At 49.6% G+C, this 18,266-nt stretch overlaps 1 protein-coding gene across 1 annotated transcript; it reads right to left on the reverse strand.

The window, feature by feature from the left end:
* Nucleotides 1-2,079: 2,079 nt before the first annotated feature.
* Calcoco1 (calcium binding and coiled coil domain 1) lies at nt 2,080-17,481 on the reverse strand. The gene is made up of 15 exons (NM_026192.3): nt 17,350-17,481; nt 14,845-15,024; nt 14,277-14,379; nt 13,106-13,296; nt 11,533-11,691; nt 11,045-11,193; nt 9,159-9,249; nt 6,646-6,801; nt 6,217-6,471; nt 5,708-5,833; nt 5,174-5,269; nt 4,746-4,854; nt 4,379-4,578; nt 3,849-3,955; nt 2,080-2,849 (listed from the first exon to the last, which is right to left on the reverse strand). Exons 2-15 carry the CDS (start codon nt 14,998-15,000, stop codon nt 2,672-2,674), a joined length of 2,076 nt encoding a protein of 691 aa, NP_080468.1. The 5' UTR covers nt 15,001-15,024; nt 17,350-17,481; the 3' UTR covers nt 2,080-2,671.
* Between the last annotated feature and the right edge of the window lie 785 nt (nt 17,482-18,266).

Here is an 18,266-nt window from a genome sequence, read left to right on the forward strand (position 1 = left end):
TGGGATTCCAGGCATGTGCAGCCGGCAGAGTGTGTGCTTTTATGAACATGCCACACATGTTCTAGCTCCTTTTTCAGGACACAGAACTCAAGCGGGCTTTGAAGCATCCTTTGGGTGGATAGAAAGGCAGCTGCACAGTCACTCGAAAACTGCACATTTCTGGGAAACAGTTCTGTTCCACTGTAGCACAGGGTTTCCCAGGGCAGGATGGGTGGAGGAAACGCCCCTGAGAACAGCTAATGAAGACCCCGCGCTGTGTGCTGGCACACTAAGCCATCCACACTTCAAGTTCCTGTAGACAGGGGGCAGCCACAAGGTACTCAGAGAGGACTAGATTCATCCTCTGATGACAAATGCTGACAGGAGTATCTGCTGCCACTTCATCTGACTTTCCCTTTCACTCCAGGACCTTCAGTTTTCTAAGCTGCACAGAGGACACAAAGCTCGAAGATAAGGACCACATCCATTTCAGAATGGAGGTATGACAGGGTGAGTTGCCAAACACTACACAATATGTAGGATCGGAGCTGGATCTGAAGGCCAGCTGTCCCCCTCCCTGCTCCAAACACCTGCAGAAGTCCCAGTGTGAACACTCATACACTGCACAGGAAGAGACACGTGGATCCAAAAAAAATGGAGCCGGAGACGTTGGAAGTGCTTGGTGTCAAATTAGGGGGTGGGGGAAGGGTTGCTTCTAGGAGGAAGATGTGTGGAACAGCTGTGGGAGGGTGAATCAGGACAGAGCTGAGGAGACGGCAAAGGGTAGAAAAGGACCCATGCCAGGGAGAGTAGGAACAAAGCCCATAGTGTGGTCCTCACCAGAGCCTCTATGTGTCAATGGCCTGGTTTGGTTAGCCATGTGCCTTTTGTGTGAGATGGAGGGTTGGCAGGGAGCAGGCGCCTGGCTCTGGATCCCTGTTTCTCCTTTAGCTCTAGGGGGACCAACCTCCTGGAAGCCAGAAAGTGTAGGTCCCAGATTCTTCCCTCCCAACCTCCCCCAATCATAAATCACGAGTGATTTCATTAAATGCACCTCCTGCTGGGGATGTTGGCTCATAATTCCTCTCTGATTAACCCCCACTACCCCGGCAAGTTTATAGGCCAAGAGAGGGAGGGGGAGAGGGGAGGGGAAAAGGAGGGATGGGGGGAGTCCTGGGCGGGTGATGGATGCCTCTGTCAGCCCAGCTCGTATTTATTAATAGTCTTAATACGGGAAGCAATAAAGGAAGAGAGGGATTCTATTAATTAAATCATTGTTATAATTAACTTTCATTAAAGGAGGATCAATAAAGAGAGGTTGAGATGGAGAGAGGAGAGAGATCCATTATCTCCAATTTCCTTGGAAAGGATTCAGGGAACGAGATGGGGTTGCTAGGAGACAGACATGAGGGAAGAAGACGGGATGGATGTAAGATTGTCATCCAGGTGCGGTAGGAAGCGGGGTGGTGGTGGATGGGTTAGTTTCAGGTAAAGACAGGACTATGGGGGTGGTCCAGTGAGCGAACCTGAACGGATGCAAGGTGCTGACAAGGGTGTTTTGGGACAGAGAATGAGAGAGCTATGGGTGTATGCCCTGCTAGGGCACACAGAGAGCATCAGTGAGCACAAGGTCCTTAATATATGCTCTGTGCTGCTATGGATGTCTGTGCTACCTAGACAACTGGTTGGGGTGGATGGATGTGTTGCTCTGATTGTTGTCAAGGAGTGCACGGGGGTGTATGGGATGTAAACAATGGTGGTAGGGAGCTCAGAGCACATCTCATTTGGCAGAACCCAAAGATATGTGTTCTTGATGGGAGTAGGGTATAGCAAGGATGACCATGGAATCTGATGGTCTTTGTGTGTCCCTTCCAATCCCATCAGCCACCTGTTTGCTCCCTCCTTAAAAGTGTGCTCCAGGCCGGAGATACACAGTGTCTTTTTTTTTCCCCCGTGGCCTCAGGTGGCTAGCACACCAGAAGGCCTGGTTAGAATGTACTTAATCTATCACTCTCCTCCCTCCTGACAGGGACCAGGAATTTGAAGCCCTTCTTTTCTTGTAGCAATGCCTCTTGATAAGAACATACGTCATGACAATGGTTACACATATCATATAAATATATTTGTCCAAACTACAAATAAGAGGAGAGTTTAAGGGAGAGAGAAAGTTCTTATTGCTGTGGGGGGCGGGGCTGGAGAAGGTGAGGGGGCGGGAAATGGGGACACCTGGGATCCCTTGTCCCCTATCCCTCACAGAAGGCACAAATACATTTTCTTTTCCGTTTGAGGACTTCGGTGTGGGGTGGCAGGAGTTGGCTTTGGGGCATCAGAAGGGAGTGATGTGTGTGTGTGTGTGTGTGTACTTGGGCTAGCAGTAAATAAATTGTGGGAATAATTCTATTCCCGCAAGGGAAAGTCATCTCCATCCTGGTTCCTCTAAACCTTTTCAGAAAAGTAAACTCAGCCACTGCTTCCAAGACAGATTGCTGCTTGGGACAAAGACATCAGGATGGAAGATGGAGTTGTAAGGCTTGGGATGAAAGCAGGGTGCAGGCATGGTCTGTAGGAACAGAACATTATAAAGCCTGGTGTGATTTAAAAAAAGAAAGAAAGAAAAAGAAAAAGCATGAGACCAAACTGCATATATGTCTGTGTGTGTGCACGTGTGTCTACATAAGAGGGAGAGGTGAGGTCACTCAAAGGTGAAAGGGTCCTGGGTGCTGAAGAAGAAATGCCCATCCATGTGGCCCTCTAGGGCGTCCTTGTCACTCTCAGCAGGGAAGCGCTCCTTGCAGATGGGACACTCCTTCCATGGAGGGTTGGCTGGGACCCCAGGGCTGGCCTCTGACAGGGAACTCACTGTAAAAGCACTAAAGAGAGATGAGGAAAGACAGACAGGGTCAGGGTTCTCTGCTGCCTTTATTTTTATTTCTGATATAAGCCTCAAACTTGTCATATAGCAATGGAAGGTTCCTGAATTCCTGAGTCTCCCCTTCCCCTCCCAGGGGCTCAGACTTCAGGCAGCACTGCAGCTTCTGCTGCCTTCTTGACCCGGGGACCTCAGGGAACACGACCCATGTGGTTCCTTGTTCCTAACATGCCATCCTGGTCACTCTCTGTTCAAGCCTCTCCTATGGCTTCTTCTGCTTAAAATATTCTCCAGATACCCAAGTCCTCTCTTCATGAGGCCCTGCTGGCATCTGTAGTGCAGAACCCATCCCCCAGTCTCCCGCTCTCCTCCCTCCATCTCCGTCTGCTGCCTAATGGGGCTGAAAATGAGTCTGACACTGTTCTTCATCTTCCTGCTCCAGCAGAGAGAGAGAATGACAGCACTGGCCCTTTCTGCCCCAAGCCCCACACGCCAGGCAGAGTTGGGGGGCCAGGCCATGATGCTCTTTTCCCTGAGGCCCTGTCGGCCTGACTAGGACTAGAGAGCCAGGCAGAAGGCACCACCTGGTCCCTGCCCATACTGCAGGTTCCCCTCCTAGAGTTTCCCAGGAAGTCAGGGATGAGCAACATCTCTAGCATAGCCAGACAGATGCTCTGGATGGCGGTCCTTCTCTCAGTCTCCATCCTCTTCCTCCCAGAGGACCTAGGTACCTACCTGGTGCCTGGGGAAGGGGAGGGGGCAGGAGAGAGGGGGAGCAGGACAATTTGGGCTCCACGGAAGATGAAGCTAGAACAACACAGAAGCCAGTCAAAGGAGGGAGGGAGAGAGAATGTGAAGCCACCTGGGGTTTGTGGAGGGAGCCTGGCGTTCCTGTCAACCACACTGGTACCTTCTCTTGGCTGAGCCAAGAAGGGGGAGTTAGGGCGGGGCGCGGAGGCTGCTTGCACACTGACCTCCCCCCTCTTTGTGCTGCCCTCACCTGGCCACGTCATAGAAGGCACTGCCGAGCTCAGGAAGCAGGAGGCTGGCTTCCTCGCCCCCACTCTGCACCGCTGCCATCAGGACTGACTTCTCATCTTCAGCCTCCTGGAAAGAGATGGGGGGAGGATTGGGATGGGTTCTGAGGTGGGCAAGTAGCAAGTAAGGGTGGAGAAGCCAAGGCTGGTCCCGGACAGCAGAGTGGCAGGAAGAGAGAAGCAGAACAGGGCTTTGCCAGGGCTGGTAGGTTGGGCAAGGGGACAGAGACAAGACAGGACCTGGGAGCATCAAGGCTATTGCACTGGCCTGGGTTTTAGGTGAGACAAGATTTCACCGTATAGTCTTGGCTGGCCCCATCTACACCAGGCTGGCCTTGAGCTCTGAGTGCAGAGTCTGAAGCTAGGACTGCCTCCTCCAGCCCGGAGTACAAGTGCTAGAGAACGAGCCCAGAGTACGGTGCAGGCTTTCTCTGTGGTCCAGGTGGGACCCTACCCCCTGCTTTCTACCTCCATGTGGGTTCTCACTACTCACCGAGTCTGAGCTGCTGGCCTCCCCTGGACCTGAGAACTGGGGAGCAATGGGTGCTGGTTGGTTGATGACAACAAGAGAAGAAGGCTCCCGAGGCCCAGGAGGAGAGGAGCTTGTGTTTCCACTCTCACACAAGCCATAGGATGGGAGCCGCATGTCTTCTGGGGACTCGTCCTCTGAGTCTGTCAGAGATGCAGGGCAGCCTGAGAGGGAAGGCAGACAGAAGAAAGGAAAGGTCAACCATGGGAATCTGAGGAGGGAGACCCTTCAACTACAGAGGGCCCAGGGAATGGGAAGGGACAGCCAGGCTGCTTCAAAGCACATAAGAGGCGGGGAGCAGAAGAGGTGTCCCAAGACTGGGGGTACAGACTCAGCCCAGCAGTGGCTTCCTCGTCCTCTGTGGCAGCATCTTCGGTCCACTTCTCATCCGCCACCTTCTCCAGGCGGGCCTCCAGCTTCCTCATGTACTCCAGCAGTTCCTGCAGTTGGGGGAGGGGAAGCAGATGCTGCAGCCTGCAGACACCTGCCTTGCTGCTTGCTGGGCCTTTCCTTGGTGGTCACACAAGGCAGATCCTCACTAATGGGTAGTTCTTTATCGTGCGCCTCCTTCCCTTCTGGTGTTCCTCCCCAGCACGATGTCAGCTTCTGAGAAGGGTCAGGGCCCCTTTTCAACCTTTGTATCCTCAAAGAGATTCTAGTTTCTGAGCCAAGATAGTGCCCAGATGATACAGAATTTAAGCACCCAAGCCCGTGGCTTTGGCATCCAGGGTCTCATCTACGGCAACAGGCGACCCTCACCTGTTTCTCCGTCTGCAACTGCTCCTTCTCCTTCTGAAGCACACGGAGGGCTGACCGTAGCTCTGTGAGCTCCCGCTTACTCTCTGACAACTGCACCTGAGAGGAAAAGGTAATAGAACCTGGAGCCTGCAATGTGTCACCAAGAACCTGGTCCAAAAGTTAAACTATGTCCTCTCTTGCTCCATAGACAATGTTTCTTCCTCAAGGCCCTTGTCTTGCTCCCTCCCACCCCCACCCCCACCCCCACCCAGGGCTCAGGCCAAAGTCCTAAACTCTACCTCTCAAATGCTGCCCTAGCTAACAACTATCTTATGTTGAGGTGAAGAGGTTTAGGTAATACCGGAAGCCACCCTGTAATTCTCGTATGTCATCCCAGAGCCCAGAGGTGCATTCTATGAACAGGAATGGAATGCACACATTCAAACCAAGAGGGCTGGGAGGTACCCAAGTCAGCCCATGGTACTTCAGAGTCGATGTATAGTCAGACCTATACATCAGGACATAGGTCTGAACCCGAGGAGGCAGGCACCTCACCAGGCTAGAATCCTTTTCTCGGGCCAGCTCAGTCTTGAACACGTGACTCTGGGTCCTCTCCTCCTGCACCGTCTTCTCCAGTCGGAGGATCTCCGCACTCAGCTTCAGGATCTTATCCTTTTCAGCCTAGGATGGTGCAGGGGAAGATGGGAGGGAGGAGGAGAAGTGGCAAAGGATGACAGGAAAATAGCATTGCCCTCTCTGGGTCTTTCTTTTATGTCTGGGGGACCAAATTGTTTCTGACCAATTTCCTCACTTCTGAGTCACCTGAAAGCGGGAACTGGTACTATGGCAGGGCCTGGTGCCCATGACAGCAAATGTTTCTACACCAAGGATGGTAAACTAGGGATTTTGGTGATCAGGACTGGAATTCCTTGTTGGGTTGGTTCATGTCTGGAAAGCACAGTGGGCATCTCTCCTCAACCTCCCAGGATCTCACCCACTCTTCTCTCCTCCCGAACACCCAACTTACAGTTGGAGTCCCAGACGTAGGGGGGGGTCACCCCTACCTCCATGCTCTGCAGCAGCCCTGTCCGCTCCTTGCTCCACTGGCACTTTTCCTCCTTCATGTGCAGGCTGAGCTCAGCCAGTCGGCCGTTGACTTCAGCCACCTCCAGTCGGCTGCGGTGTAGTTCAGCTATGGTTCGGTCTCTAGCTCCTGCTGCACTGGCCAACTCCTCCCCAAGGAGGGCCGCTTTCTGCTGGCTTGAGGCTGCAAGTTCCTGGACCCCTCGGAGCTGCTCTTTCAGGGGCTCCAGCTCGGCCTCCAAAGAAGACAGGAGATCAGATCCCGCAGGCAACCACGTGTGAGCCAGGGAGCCCCTCAACTGGGTTGTGCTGTTCACTTTAGCCACCTCTGCCTCTTCTCTGCACACCCAAATTTGTCAAGACTACTTGGAACTCGCACTGCTTCCTACCACCTACAGGCCTTCACTCACCACTTTCTGCTGGGCTTGGCCCAGGGTGTCCTTCATGTGGGCCAGCTTGTCCTTCAGTCGCTGGACCTGAGCACCTTGCTCTTCTTGCCGGCTCTTGGCCTCCTCCAGCTCTGTATTTAAGCAGCAGTTCTCCTCTCGGACCGTTTGTAATTCAGCCTGGTGCAAATGGAAAGCAGGTAAGGATCAGGGGATGCGTGTTGAGACAGCCACAGGCAGGTAAGGATCAGGGGATGAGTGTTCAGACAGCCACGGGCAGGCTGCCTTCCTGCTACTACTGTGAGGAGAGAGGGCTATTTCTTAGATTTAGCACAAGTGGAACCAATCACTCCTGTCCTGTCTTCTTGGGTCTCAGTCCCAGGCTATTAAGGCAACCCTGCTTTCCCACTTTTCCTTTAAGTCAAAACAGTCTGGATGGCCCCTAAAGCTCAGAATACTGCACCTCCCACCTTAGACCTTTTCTTCCCCCTCCCTTCTATTCCCCTCCCCCAAGGCTCGGTCTCTCTATTCCCTCTCCCTGCAGTCAGACTATGTAGCTGGTCCTCCGCCTGCTTCTGTCTCTAATGCTGAGGTCACAGGTGCATGCCACCATGCTTAGCCTTTCCTGAGACTTCTGTCACTCATGTCTGCTGTACTGAGTACTTCTCACTTCACCTAACTGGACACTTGGGTGTTATTCTTGGCTCTCTTTTCTCCCCAGCAGTTCACAGAAGAAATCGATAGCTTTTCCACTCTCCACCCTGGTCACAGCTATCTTTTCTATTACTGCCATGACCATGTCAGTTCAGGCATGGCTGTTCTTGTGGGCTGACCGGATAGTGTTGTAACCAGTTACTCAGAAAACAGGATTAGGCAGTCAGTGTTTCTCAGTACCATTGGTTTTTTGGGTTTGGGTTTTGTTTTTGTTTGAGAAAGGATTTCTCTGTACATTCCTGGATGTCCTGGAACTTGCTCTATAGATCAGGGTGGCCCTGACTCACAGAAATCTGCCTGTCTCTGCCTCCCTAGTGGTGGGATTAAAGGTTTGTGCTGTCCACCATCACCCGGCTTTCAGTACAATTCTTCAACCATGTGCATCCTCTACCTGACACCCACCAGCATATGTCTCCCTGCTAAAGGGAAGAGGTTCAACTGCAGACCTCTGCACCTTACCTCAGTTCTGCACAAGCTCCCTCGGGCTGCTCCTTGCATCCTTCTTTGTTCTACTTAACTCAACCCACATGCTTGTTTGTATTGTTTTATATTTCTAAGACAGGATCTTGCTATGTAGCCCAGGACCTCGAACTTGTGGCAATTCTCCTGCCTCAGCCTCTCCAGTGCTGGAATTAAAGAACCATCACATCCCGCTCCAATCCTTCACTGCTGCGCAGTTTTCGAGAGAAGCCCAAGGTTCTGAGAAAGCCATTGAAGGTTCTGCAAATATTTTATTTGAATTCATTCTATTTTCTTTTTTTTCTTTTTTTTTTTTTTTGCCTTGCTTAACACTGAACTACAATCTAAGCTCTGAACTTGCTCTAAATGATTAAAAACTGTTTTTAAAAGTCTGTCAGGACACAGTGAACACACTGGAGAGCACTAATCCACTGATGTGTGCTTTTAGGTTAATTCAGAATTAAATTTCTTTTGTATTTTCTAGCAAATTGAAGAGTAAACCGAAGCTGTAAAGTTGACAGTTTAAAAACTTATCACTGACTACTTACTTGTCTGTGACACAAAGTGTTTAAAATATGAATTCCTTCCTTTCTTCTTTCCTACCTACTGACATAGTGTCAGCCTAGGCTGGCCTTGAAGTAAAAGATCCTTCTGCCTCAGCTTCCTGAGTGATAGAACAAACGCCAAGCACACCATCATGTCTGGCTCTTATTTCCTCCTTTTTTATAGCCTTTGCATTAGTGTGTATGTGTGTGTATGCATGTGCATGTGCTTGTGTGAGTGTGTGTGTTTGTGTGTGTGCGTGTATGCATGTGCAGACACATGAGCCAGGTGGACCAGAGGTTGATCTTGGGTGTCTTCCACAATTGTTCTCTACCTGCCAACTGGCTAGACTGGCTGGCCAGTCCCAGGGCTCCTCTTACACCAGCACTATAGGTCCTCACTTAACAGCTGTTTCTAAGTCTAATAAGAGGTGTTCTTTCCCACCTTTCTGGACCCTGTGAGGTTGTATTAGGCTTTTCTTGGGACATTTATATTGCACTTTTGACTGCTTGTGATGTGGGCAGGTACTACACTGTGGGGCAGGGGGTGCACAGGGTCTCCTTCACATCTCACCCTTGTGTGTGCCCAGCATTCAGAAGAGACTCAACAAACACTAGCTGTATAACTAAGAAAGCAAACCCACACCGGGTGTGATGGCGCATGCCTTTAATCCCAGCACTCGGGAGGCAGAGGCAGGCGGATTTCTGAGTTCGAGGCCAGCCTGGTCTACAAAGTGAGTTCCAGGACAGCCAGGGCTATACAGAGAAACCCTGTCTCGAAAACCAAAAAGAAAGCAAGCAAACCCACTAGGAGTCTCTTACCTCACTCTGCTCCTTGTCTGCCTGGAATTCCTTCAGCTGTCTCAGGAGCTTCTCTTGTTCCCGTGTCAGGGCCTTCACTGTGTCTCTAACCCTGTTGATGAGATGACAGTGCTGGGTGGAAATACTCAGACCTCTGACCCACGCTCTTCTAGAACATGATCATCCACTGCTTTCCTTTCTTTTTGTTGTTATTGTTGTCATTTATTGAGGCAGGGTTTCTCTGGGTAGCCCTGGCTGTCCTGGAACTCACTCTGTACACCAGACTGTCCTTGAACTCAGAGATCTGCCTGCCTCTGCCTCTGGGATTAAAGGCGTGTGACACTATGCCCAGCTTCTTTCCTCTTTATGGATCGCTGTACAGGATGATGCCAGTGGCTCCCTGTTTCCACTCAATTACAAGATGAAATCCAATCTTTCAGTGACAATGGGCAGTCACTATTAACCCTGAGCTTGCTGTAGATCAGAAGAGGCTGCAGGTAAATGTGTGCAGGGATGTGCATGGAGCCTGAGAGAACCTTATCTAATAAACACTGACATTTGAATCTCATACTATTTTTATTATCACAAAATAGTACTGTTCTTTTATCTGATCACTGGGGACCAAATCTTGCAACAACAGGTGGTAGGTAGGCTAGACGAAGCATGTGAAACATAGACTCTGAGAACACAGACATCTGTCCTGACCTAGGGCAAGCCCAGTACATGATGAAGCAACCCCTTGGATCACCTTGCTTACTGCCCTGAGCCTTGGGCAGAACATCTCTTTCCTTTAGAAAGGTTTTTGTTGTTTAAAATTTTATTTTACACACACACACACACACACACACACACCAACCAGCTCAGGCTGGTCTATAATGCACTATGTAGCCCAGATTGGTCTCTACTTCACTATGTAGCCTAGGAAGGTTTAACTGGTGATCTTCCTGTCTCTGTTTTCCCGATGGGAAGATTTTGGCTCTATACAACAGACACAAAAGTGATAGCTGTTTGATACTGAAAGAGGCTGGACCAAAAGTGACTTTCTTTTAAATACCTTAATGCCACTCTTAATGTTAAGATTCTGTGATTTAGCCAGGCATGGTGGCACATACCTTTAATCCCAACATTTGGGTGGCAGAGGCAGGAAGATCTCTGTGAGTTTGAGGCCAGCCTGATCTATAGAGTGAGGTCCAGGACAGCCAGAGCTACATAGTAAGGCTCGGTTTAAAAAAAACAAAACAAAACAAAAACAAACAAAAGATCCCTGTGGTTTATACTTTTTCTCAAGGGAGAGATTTTCTTGTACTCTTGGATCACTGGCTCCAACATTTCTGTCTCTTTTTTATAGTGCTGGGACTGAAGTTAGGGTGTTGCATACACTTAAAAGGTGATTCTACCACTGAGCTGTGACACTGAACATTCCCAACAACAAGAACAGAACCTAATGCCTTTCCTGTGCTTTAAATATACATTTTTTTTTACTTAATGTAATAATATATATATGTATATATGTGTGTGTGTGTATGTATATGTGTGTGTATCATACACACACATACATATATATCCTTATTTATATGACTATATATTATGAACTCTGGCTATATTTCCCAGGCTAGACTCAAGTGATCTCTCTAGATATTCCATCTCCAGTTCTGCTTAGCTTCTACCACACAATAAATAGCAACTGATCTTTCTGAAGGCCTAGAACAGCACCACAGAGATGTATGAGCTGGCAGAAGGAAAGCCCTAGTAACCAGGATACCCTGTATGCGACTGTGAAGGGCCAGACAGCAGGTACACCCATCTGTAGCAAGGACTGGAGTGGAGGCCTTGGGAAGCAGAGGCCAGGGGGATGGGATGGAGGATTTGGGGACAGAGGCCACCCTCAGGCTAGGGAGGTCCCCTACCTGTCCAGCTCCACCTCCTTCATCAGCACTTTGTCACTCATGGTCTGGATGTCATCCTCTAACTCCAGGATACGGGCCACATGGTCTCCCTGCTGCTGGCTCAGGATGTCCCTCTCTTCTGAGAGCTCCCCATGGGACCGGGAGAGCCCCTGGAATCAAGGTTCCACCAAAAGAGACAGAGGGTCAGGACAGGCTCAGGCTTACCATTATACGTATGCCCCGCCTCTGTCCTGCCACCTTCCTTGGGAAAGCTGAGTGGAGGCGCTGTTGCCTGGGAATGTGGCATTACGCCACCATTCCTGGATGCAGAGAACTGAGTCTTGTTACAAACTGGGATGTACCTCTTATCATTCAAAGCTTAGTCTCACCTGTTACCCTTAAGCCTATTTCCTCCATGCAAGGACCATCTTAAAAACTCCACTGACATCTTTCCTTTCTCCTCTTTGCTGGGTCTGGGCCCCCCCACCCCCACCAGCTCCAACTCCCACCTTGTACTGCTCGGTGAGCTCCGAATGCTCCTGCCTGGCCGTGGCCAGAGCTGCCTCCAGCTCCTGCACTCGGCTCCTCAGCTCTGTCACCTGATCCTCCAACTGCAGCTTCAGCTGCATCAGGTCATTCCGCTCCTGCTGGCTCTCATCCAGCTGGTTCTACAAGGGCAGGAGAAGGGGGGGGAGAGAGAGAGTGAGAGAGAGTGTGTGTGTGTGTGTGTGCGTGCGCACAAGCACCATTGTGTGTGTGTTGTGTGTGTGCGCGCGCGCAAGCACCATTATAGACACCTCGGGGCAGAGAAACCAAGTCAGCATGGCCCAGACCTTAACTGCCGGCCCTCAATCACCTTTCAGCCCAGGTCTGGCACTTTCCTCTGACAGGGCACAGTGACAAGGGGCCTCCTCTAAGTTTACCTTATCTCTATTGAGTCAGACAGATTTGAGTAAATCTGAGATACAGTTTTTACTAGCCAAACCACTAAACTCCTCATCTGTGAGGTTTAAATGAGAATAACCAATGTAAGACCAGAACACTGGGTAGAAGCTTGTGTTATCCCTCCTATCATGTTGGTCCATGTATTTATCAGGCTCAGGTTCTGGAGAGCGGAGACTGGTCCAAATCTCTGAGGAGCTACCAGTTTTCACCTGCTGAGCAGCTGTTCTCCCGTCTGGAGAATGGATGGACTGCCTCCCGCCTATCCCTCACTGTCTCTGTAGTATCTGCCTTCGCTCCTGAGACTCTTCTCTGGCCTGGTGGAAATATTTATATATTTTTTCTGGCACATTTTTTAAGTTTGAATTTTCTAGCATCCACTTTAATAAGAAGTATATGAGGGCCACAGAAACAGCTCAGCAGTCAAGAGTGCTTGTCGCTCTGGGAGAGGACCAGAGGTTAGTTCCCAGCAGCTACATCAAGTGGCTCACAACCACCGGTAACTCCAGCTCCAGAGTATCCTATGACACACAACCTTCTGGCCTCTGTATCCACACGTACGCACACACACCTGGGCTGGGGAAGGTAATTGAGGGATTGAAGTTAAAAGTACCACGGCTAGGCCAGCAAGATGGCTGATGAGATAAAATACTTATTGCCAAGCCTGGAAACTTGAGCTTGGTCCCTGGATCCTTGAAACCAACGCTGAAAAGGACGAGAGGACCAACTCCCTCAAGCTGATTTCTGACTCCACACGAGTTGTGGCATGCAAGCACTTACGTATATACATATCTACACATACCCAGATAAACACAACTAAATAAATAAATGTTGAGATACAAAGTGTTTGAAATCCAGTATGCTATCTTTCCTGTGATTATACCTCAAACTGGATTAGTCATACCTGAAGTGCCAAAGAGCCCTATGTGGTCAGCACCTTTGGTACTGAATGGGACAGTTTCGAGCCCTGCTGTGCCCACACTCTTTCCTCCCTGGGTTGCTTGAGGCAGTTTTCCTCCACCTTGTGGCTCTCCTGTAGGATTTAGGGCAGGCAGCCACCCTTTGAAAAGGCTGGCTCTCGCAATGCTGTCCTTGGTGTCCCTGGCCCTGGAACAAGTCTGCAATTTTTTTTTTTCTTACCTGAAGCACGGTGGCCTTAGGGACAACCAACAGGATGTCAGAGCCTCCATCAGCCTCCTCCAGGGTCACCAGCTCATCCATGGGCCTTGGCTCTCGGAACTGGAAGGGGGGGCTCTGCCCACACACCCGGCCCTGGCGGTTCACATACCGGAACTGGTAGAGTTGGGCTCCTGGTTTGGGCAGGTAGCTGGCTGTGGGAAGAATAGCCCAGAAACCCAGTATGATCTCTGGCTCTCAAGTGCTAACAGGTTCCTGTTCCTATTGAGGAGGACGAGTATCCCCATGCTACCTACTGTCCACTCCCTTGTGGCGGTCCTTGGGATACGGTCCTTCCTCCTTCCTGTCTAGACACCTGCTTTATTCATACCCGGTCTTCCTCTTCATCACATTGACTCTAGCTGGCACTGACTGTCTGCTGGCATGCACCACACACCACACATTCAGCATTCCCCAGGTCATGTAAAAATCTCTGTAGGGATCCTACAAGCTGGGACCCTATTCTAACTTACCTGCTCAATGCCAAACAGCTTGTAAAGCAGGGAGCTGAGATTTGAATCCAGGTCGCTCAGACTGCTATTAGCACACACTTTCCCTTGTCCTATACTGGGAGTTCCTCTTTCGTTGTGTAAATGAATGGGATTAACATCCTCTATCTTTCTACAGTATCCTCTAAGTTACCGGTGCCGACCCTACGATAACTTGCTGAACTCTGTTGGACACAGTCTCACAAAGTCTTTTTTTTTTCCCCCTTTTGGAGACGGGGTCAGCCATGTTGCCTAAGCCAGCATTGATATCCTGGGTTCACGTTATCTTCCAGCCCTAGCCTCCTTGGTAGCTGGGATGACATTGGAGTACCATTAGGCGTGGCAATTAGGAGTTATGTGCTCTCATATTCCTTATCCTCTGTGCTTTTTATGGCTGTTAGCCCTCCGCCTTCCCCCAAACCACCACTTTTTTGGCTTCTCCATCTTTATTTTTTTTATTTTTTATTTATTTATTTTTATTTTTTGGCTTTTTGAGACAGGATTTCTCTGTGTAGCCCTGACTGTCCTGGAACTCACTCTGTAGACCAGGCTGGCCTCGAACTCAGAGATCCACCTGCCTCTGCCTCCCAAGTGCTGGGATTAAAGGTGTGTGCCACCACTACCCGGCATTCCATCTTTCTTTATACCTTGGAATTGGACACTGGCATGGGTGGGGGAGCCATCAGTTGTACTTTCTGGCACTGAGGACCACACGAACGTGTGATAATCTCGAACGCAGGCAGCTTCCACCTAGAAGAGAAAGGCAGGATGACAGAGTTATCGGTGAGAAATAGAAGGGTGGGCAAGGGCAGGACTGAACAAATGGTACCAAGGATGCTAAGACTCAGGTAAGGGGCTGGCGAGATGGCTCAGCAGGTAAGAGCACTGACTGCTCTTCCAAAGGTCCTGAGTTCAAATCCCAGCAACCACATGGTGGTTCACAACCACCCGTAATGAGACCTGATATTCTCTTCTGGTACGTCTGAAGTCAGCTACAGTGTACTTATTATAAATAAATAATAATAATAATAGAGTCAGGTAAGGTTGGAGGACATTATACTACCAGGAGAGAGATGGGCAAAGATGAACTTTATACTGACTGCCTCTGTGTCATCTTTCCCCCTATCAACCTGAGAATGTAAGGACTTAGCCACTCCTCATAGTCTAACCAACCTGTGTCCCATAATCTTGAGCTAGAAGAGGGTCTAGGGATACCTTAAAAATGCCAATCCAGTCACTGGCACTGGGCATGGTACCCGGAGGCAAAGTGTAGTGACATTCCACCTTGGTGTTGGGGATGTAGGTGCGGGCCACATTCAGGAAGTTGACTCCACCCCGGGATGGTGCCCGGCTTAGTGATGACTCTTCCATGCTGTCCTCAAGATGGCTGATGTCCTATGAAAGAAAGGGTTGATAGACTTGTTTTTCCATTGCTTCTTTCCTTTGACCCCTGTGTGCCTAACCCACAGTCCCTGTCACTAAACAGGTTTCCAGGCCCCCAAGGTTGTGGGACCTTTTTAAGGTATCACTTTTAATTCCTGGGCCATAGGTCTTCCAAGTCAACTTCCTACCCTGTCATGTTGTATCCTCTTTGGCTTACAGGCCCTCACCTGTCTAATTTCTAATCCTTTTCATTGCCCCACTGACCCAGCATCTCGGTCTCTGCCCATCTCTGTCTCTCCCTTTCATCTCTCAACATCCTTGGGAATTCCAGATTCTTTTGGTTTCCCGATGTAACTGACCCCCTATAATGTCTGGCTCTAAAATTCAAAATCCAATGGAAGTGTGGGCCTCTCTCAGTTTAAGCAGGTCTTGCTTACATATGCCTAAGCTTGTTCAACCTTCTTTACCAATCACGATGATGGGTCTTCAGAGGGGACTACGGTTTGGGGGATCAACAACCTAATCCTGGGTCCTCTGCTCTTGGAGCACCTGCTCTTGGGGGCACCGATCCGTGAGTTGCCTATCTCGATCAACTCTAGGGAAGCAGAAGAAGGCGAGCTTTGGCTTTCCTCCAAGGCTAGAGAAGGGGAGGATAATAGGAAAGACAGGTTCTGTCCTTCAACTTCTATTCCAGGAAATCAAAACTTCTGGAGGTGGCAGTTCAAGGGTGGAGTGAAATATTCAGTAGGAAGGTGGTGGTGTGCAGAGATGGAATGTGGGGGCCTGGAGCCAGGAAAGCCCCGCCCTTAGGCAGGGAAACAGGTTAGAAATAGGGTAAGTCAGGGGCCCTGAGAAGGGGAAATATACATTCGGCGTTGAGAAAAGGCAGAGATCAACGAGAAACATTCTCCCCCCCCCCACCCCCATCTTGACGGGAGCAGAGCTAGAAAGCTAATGATTTGTTTGGGTGTTAGCCCAGCTCCAGTACCCTATACCCATTTTCTTGTTGGCTCCTCTTAGCCTCAATTCTAAGAGTCCAAATCTTGACATATGTTTGGGTTAATGGCAGGAGATAAGCAGATAAAATGGAGTTAGCTAGGGAGAACTAATTGGAAAATAGATAATAATAATAATAATAGCAACAACAACAATCAAGAGTTCAGGGGGTAGAATAGTTGGGTGGGTAGAGGTGCTTGCCACCAACTCAAGGTTGGGAGAAGAGAACTGATATCCCCAAGCTGTGCTCAGACTTCTGTACACCTATCTTCACACAGACACAGACAGACAGACACACACACACAGAAGTAAAAAAAAAAAAGTTAAAACAGAGTAGTACTCAGAGATGAATAAGAACAAAGTATGGATGGTGTACATGTTTGAAATGAAACTCACTGTATATTAACTTAAAAAAAAAATACACCTCAGTCCAGAGCGGGGAGGCAGCCCTTTTCTCTAGCCCACACATCTGCTTCCTGTGTCAGGTGCAGCTGATGTGTCCAATCAGACATCACCACTAGTCATATGCACACCCCCAAACATCACAAACCCACACCAGGCTGAGACAGTGGGGGAGGAACTTTAAAAGAAATTAAACACTCCATGGAGAAGGAAAGGTGGGCCAGCAATGCAATAGGAAACAGTTTCTTTGTCGGCTTTTTTTTTTTCATCTATGAAAAATCTCTCATTACAGCTACTCCGTGTTTTCTTCAATATAAGTCTTCTTAGGTTAGAGTGAGATCTGTCTCTAAAGTTCTACCCGTTGAGAACCCCAAACCCCTCCTTTCCCACAAAGACAATCTGTAACAGCTGCAGATATTCTTCAGAACTGAAAGTGTATGTGGTCAGATGCTGATGTTCAAATGCATTCTCTCTCTCTCTCCCTCTCTGTGTGTGCGTGTGTGTGTGTGTCCCCTCTCCACTGTAGGGCTCTCAGCGTTTTGGCGTTCCACAAGTTGGAAGTTTTCCCCTCAGGGATTCAGCGTAGTAAAGGCCTTTGGATCTTTGGATTTGGGTAAGAGAGAGAAGGTCTGTGAGGGCAAAGACTTGCCTGGAAAAGATTAAGCAAATATTTCAGTCCCTTCAAGCTTCCATAATCGGATCGAGCTTTACTGAGGAGGCCCCGCAAGAAAGTGAGGACAATGCGGGCTACTCCTCAAGGCCCCCCTTGAAACCAACAAAACCGAAACGTGGGGGAGGCTTCCTTAGTGCGTAAAGTATTAAAACCTAAACGCTCCTACCGTCCTCTTCTACAGTTCTCTCGGATTAGCCTTTCGCAGGCTGAGAAGCGGGCTGACCACCCCCGCGTAAGCCCACCCTCAGTTAGGCCAAGTTTCTTACCCCACGGACGGATCAGCTGTTCCCCTCACCTTTCACCAACAACAAAAACAGCACTCCGACTATAGGAGGGGAGGGGAAGAGTGACGCGAGAGCTTCTGGGGCTTGTGGTTCTTCTATGACTCGACACTGTCTACTTTTCTACCTGTGGAACTACATGTCCCAGGAGGCTGCGCGCGAGGGGCGGGGAAGAGGGCGGGGCGGTGATGGACTCAGCGTGGCATCCCGGGAGATGTAGTTCTTACTCCCGAGGCAGTTCAGGAGGGTGTGTCTTCCAAAGGACTTCACGGCCCATGATTCCTTAAGAAAGGGCAGGCTGATCTAGTGGAGGCTGCTGGTTCGTAGCATGCTTAGTGGGAGAGTTGACGGCTTTAACGCGTTCTGCACAGCTCTTTTCGGTGGGGCGGAACGCTTCCAGCACAGCCTTCTTGTTCGCTTTTACAAGATAGGCTGTAGTGTTATATCTACTTACAAAAGAAAAAACTTGTCTAAGGAATCCTCTAGGGTCAGGGCTATGAAACTGTAGAACTCTGCCAGGCCTCTCCCAAGCTACGAGCTACAGCCACCATGTTGTGGGTGGGGAAACTCACAGGGGTGGTAGTGGTTATTTATTTTTAGCTTGTTCTGACTTCAGGGTTGACAGAGCTTGTAAAAGTCTCAAAGCTTACTGTTTGGTTCCAGCTTGAGAAGATTTCCATGCCAAGGGGTCCGATAACACACACACACACACACACACACACACACACACACACACACACATACCACACCTGCACGTGCTCCCCCTGGAGTGGCTTCTGGGGCTAGGATTAGGGGACATAGCTTGAAATGGTGGCTAGGCTGTGGAATGAAAAGCATGCGGTTGAAGAGAGAGCTTGGCAGGACTGCCACAGCTCACAACAAGCTACTTAGAGAGGCTTGTT

This window comes from Mus musculus, chromosome 15, assembly GCF_000001635.26.
Source record: "Mus musculus strain C57BL/6J chromosome 15, GRCm38.p6 C57BL/6J".
NCBI lineage: Eukaryota > Metazoa > Chordata > Mammalia > Rodentia > Muridae > Mus > Mus musculus.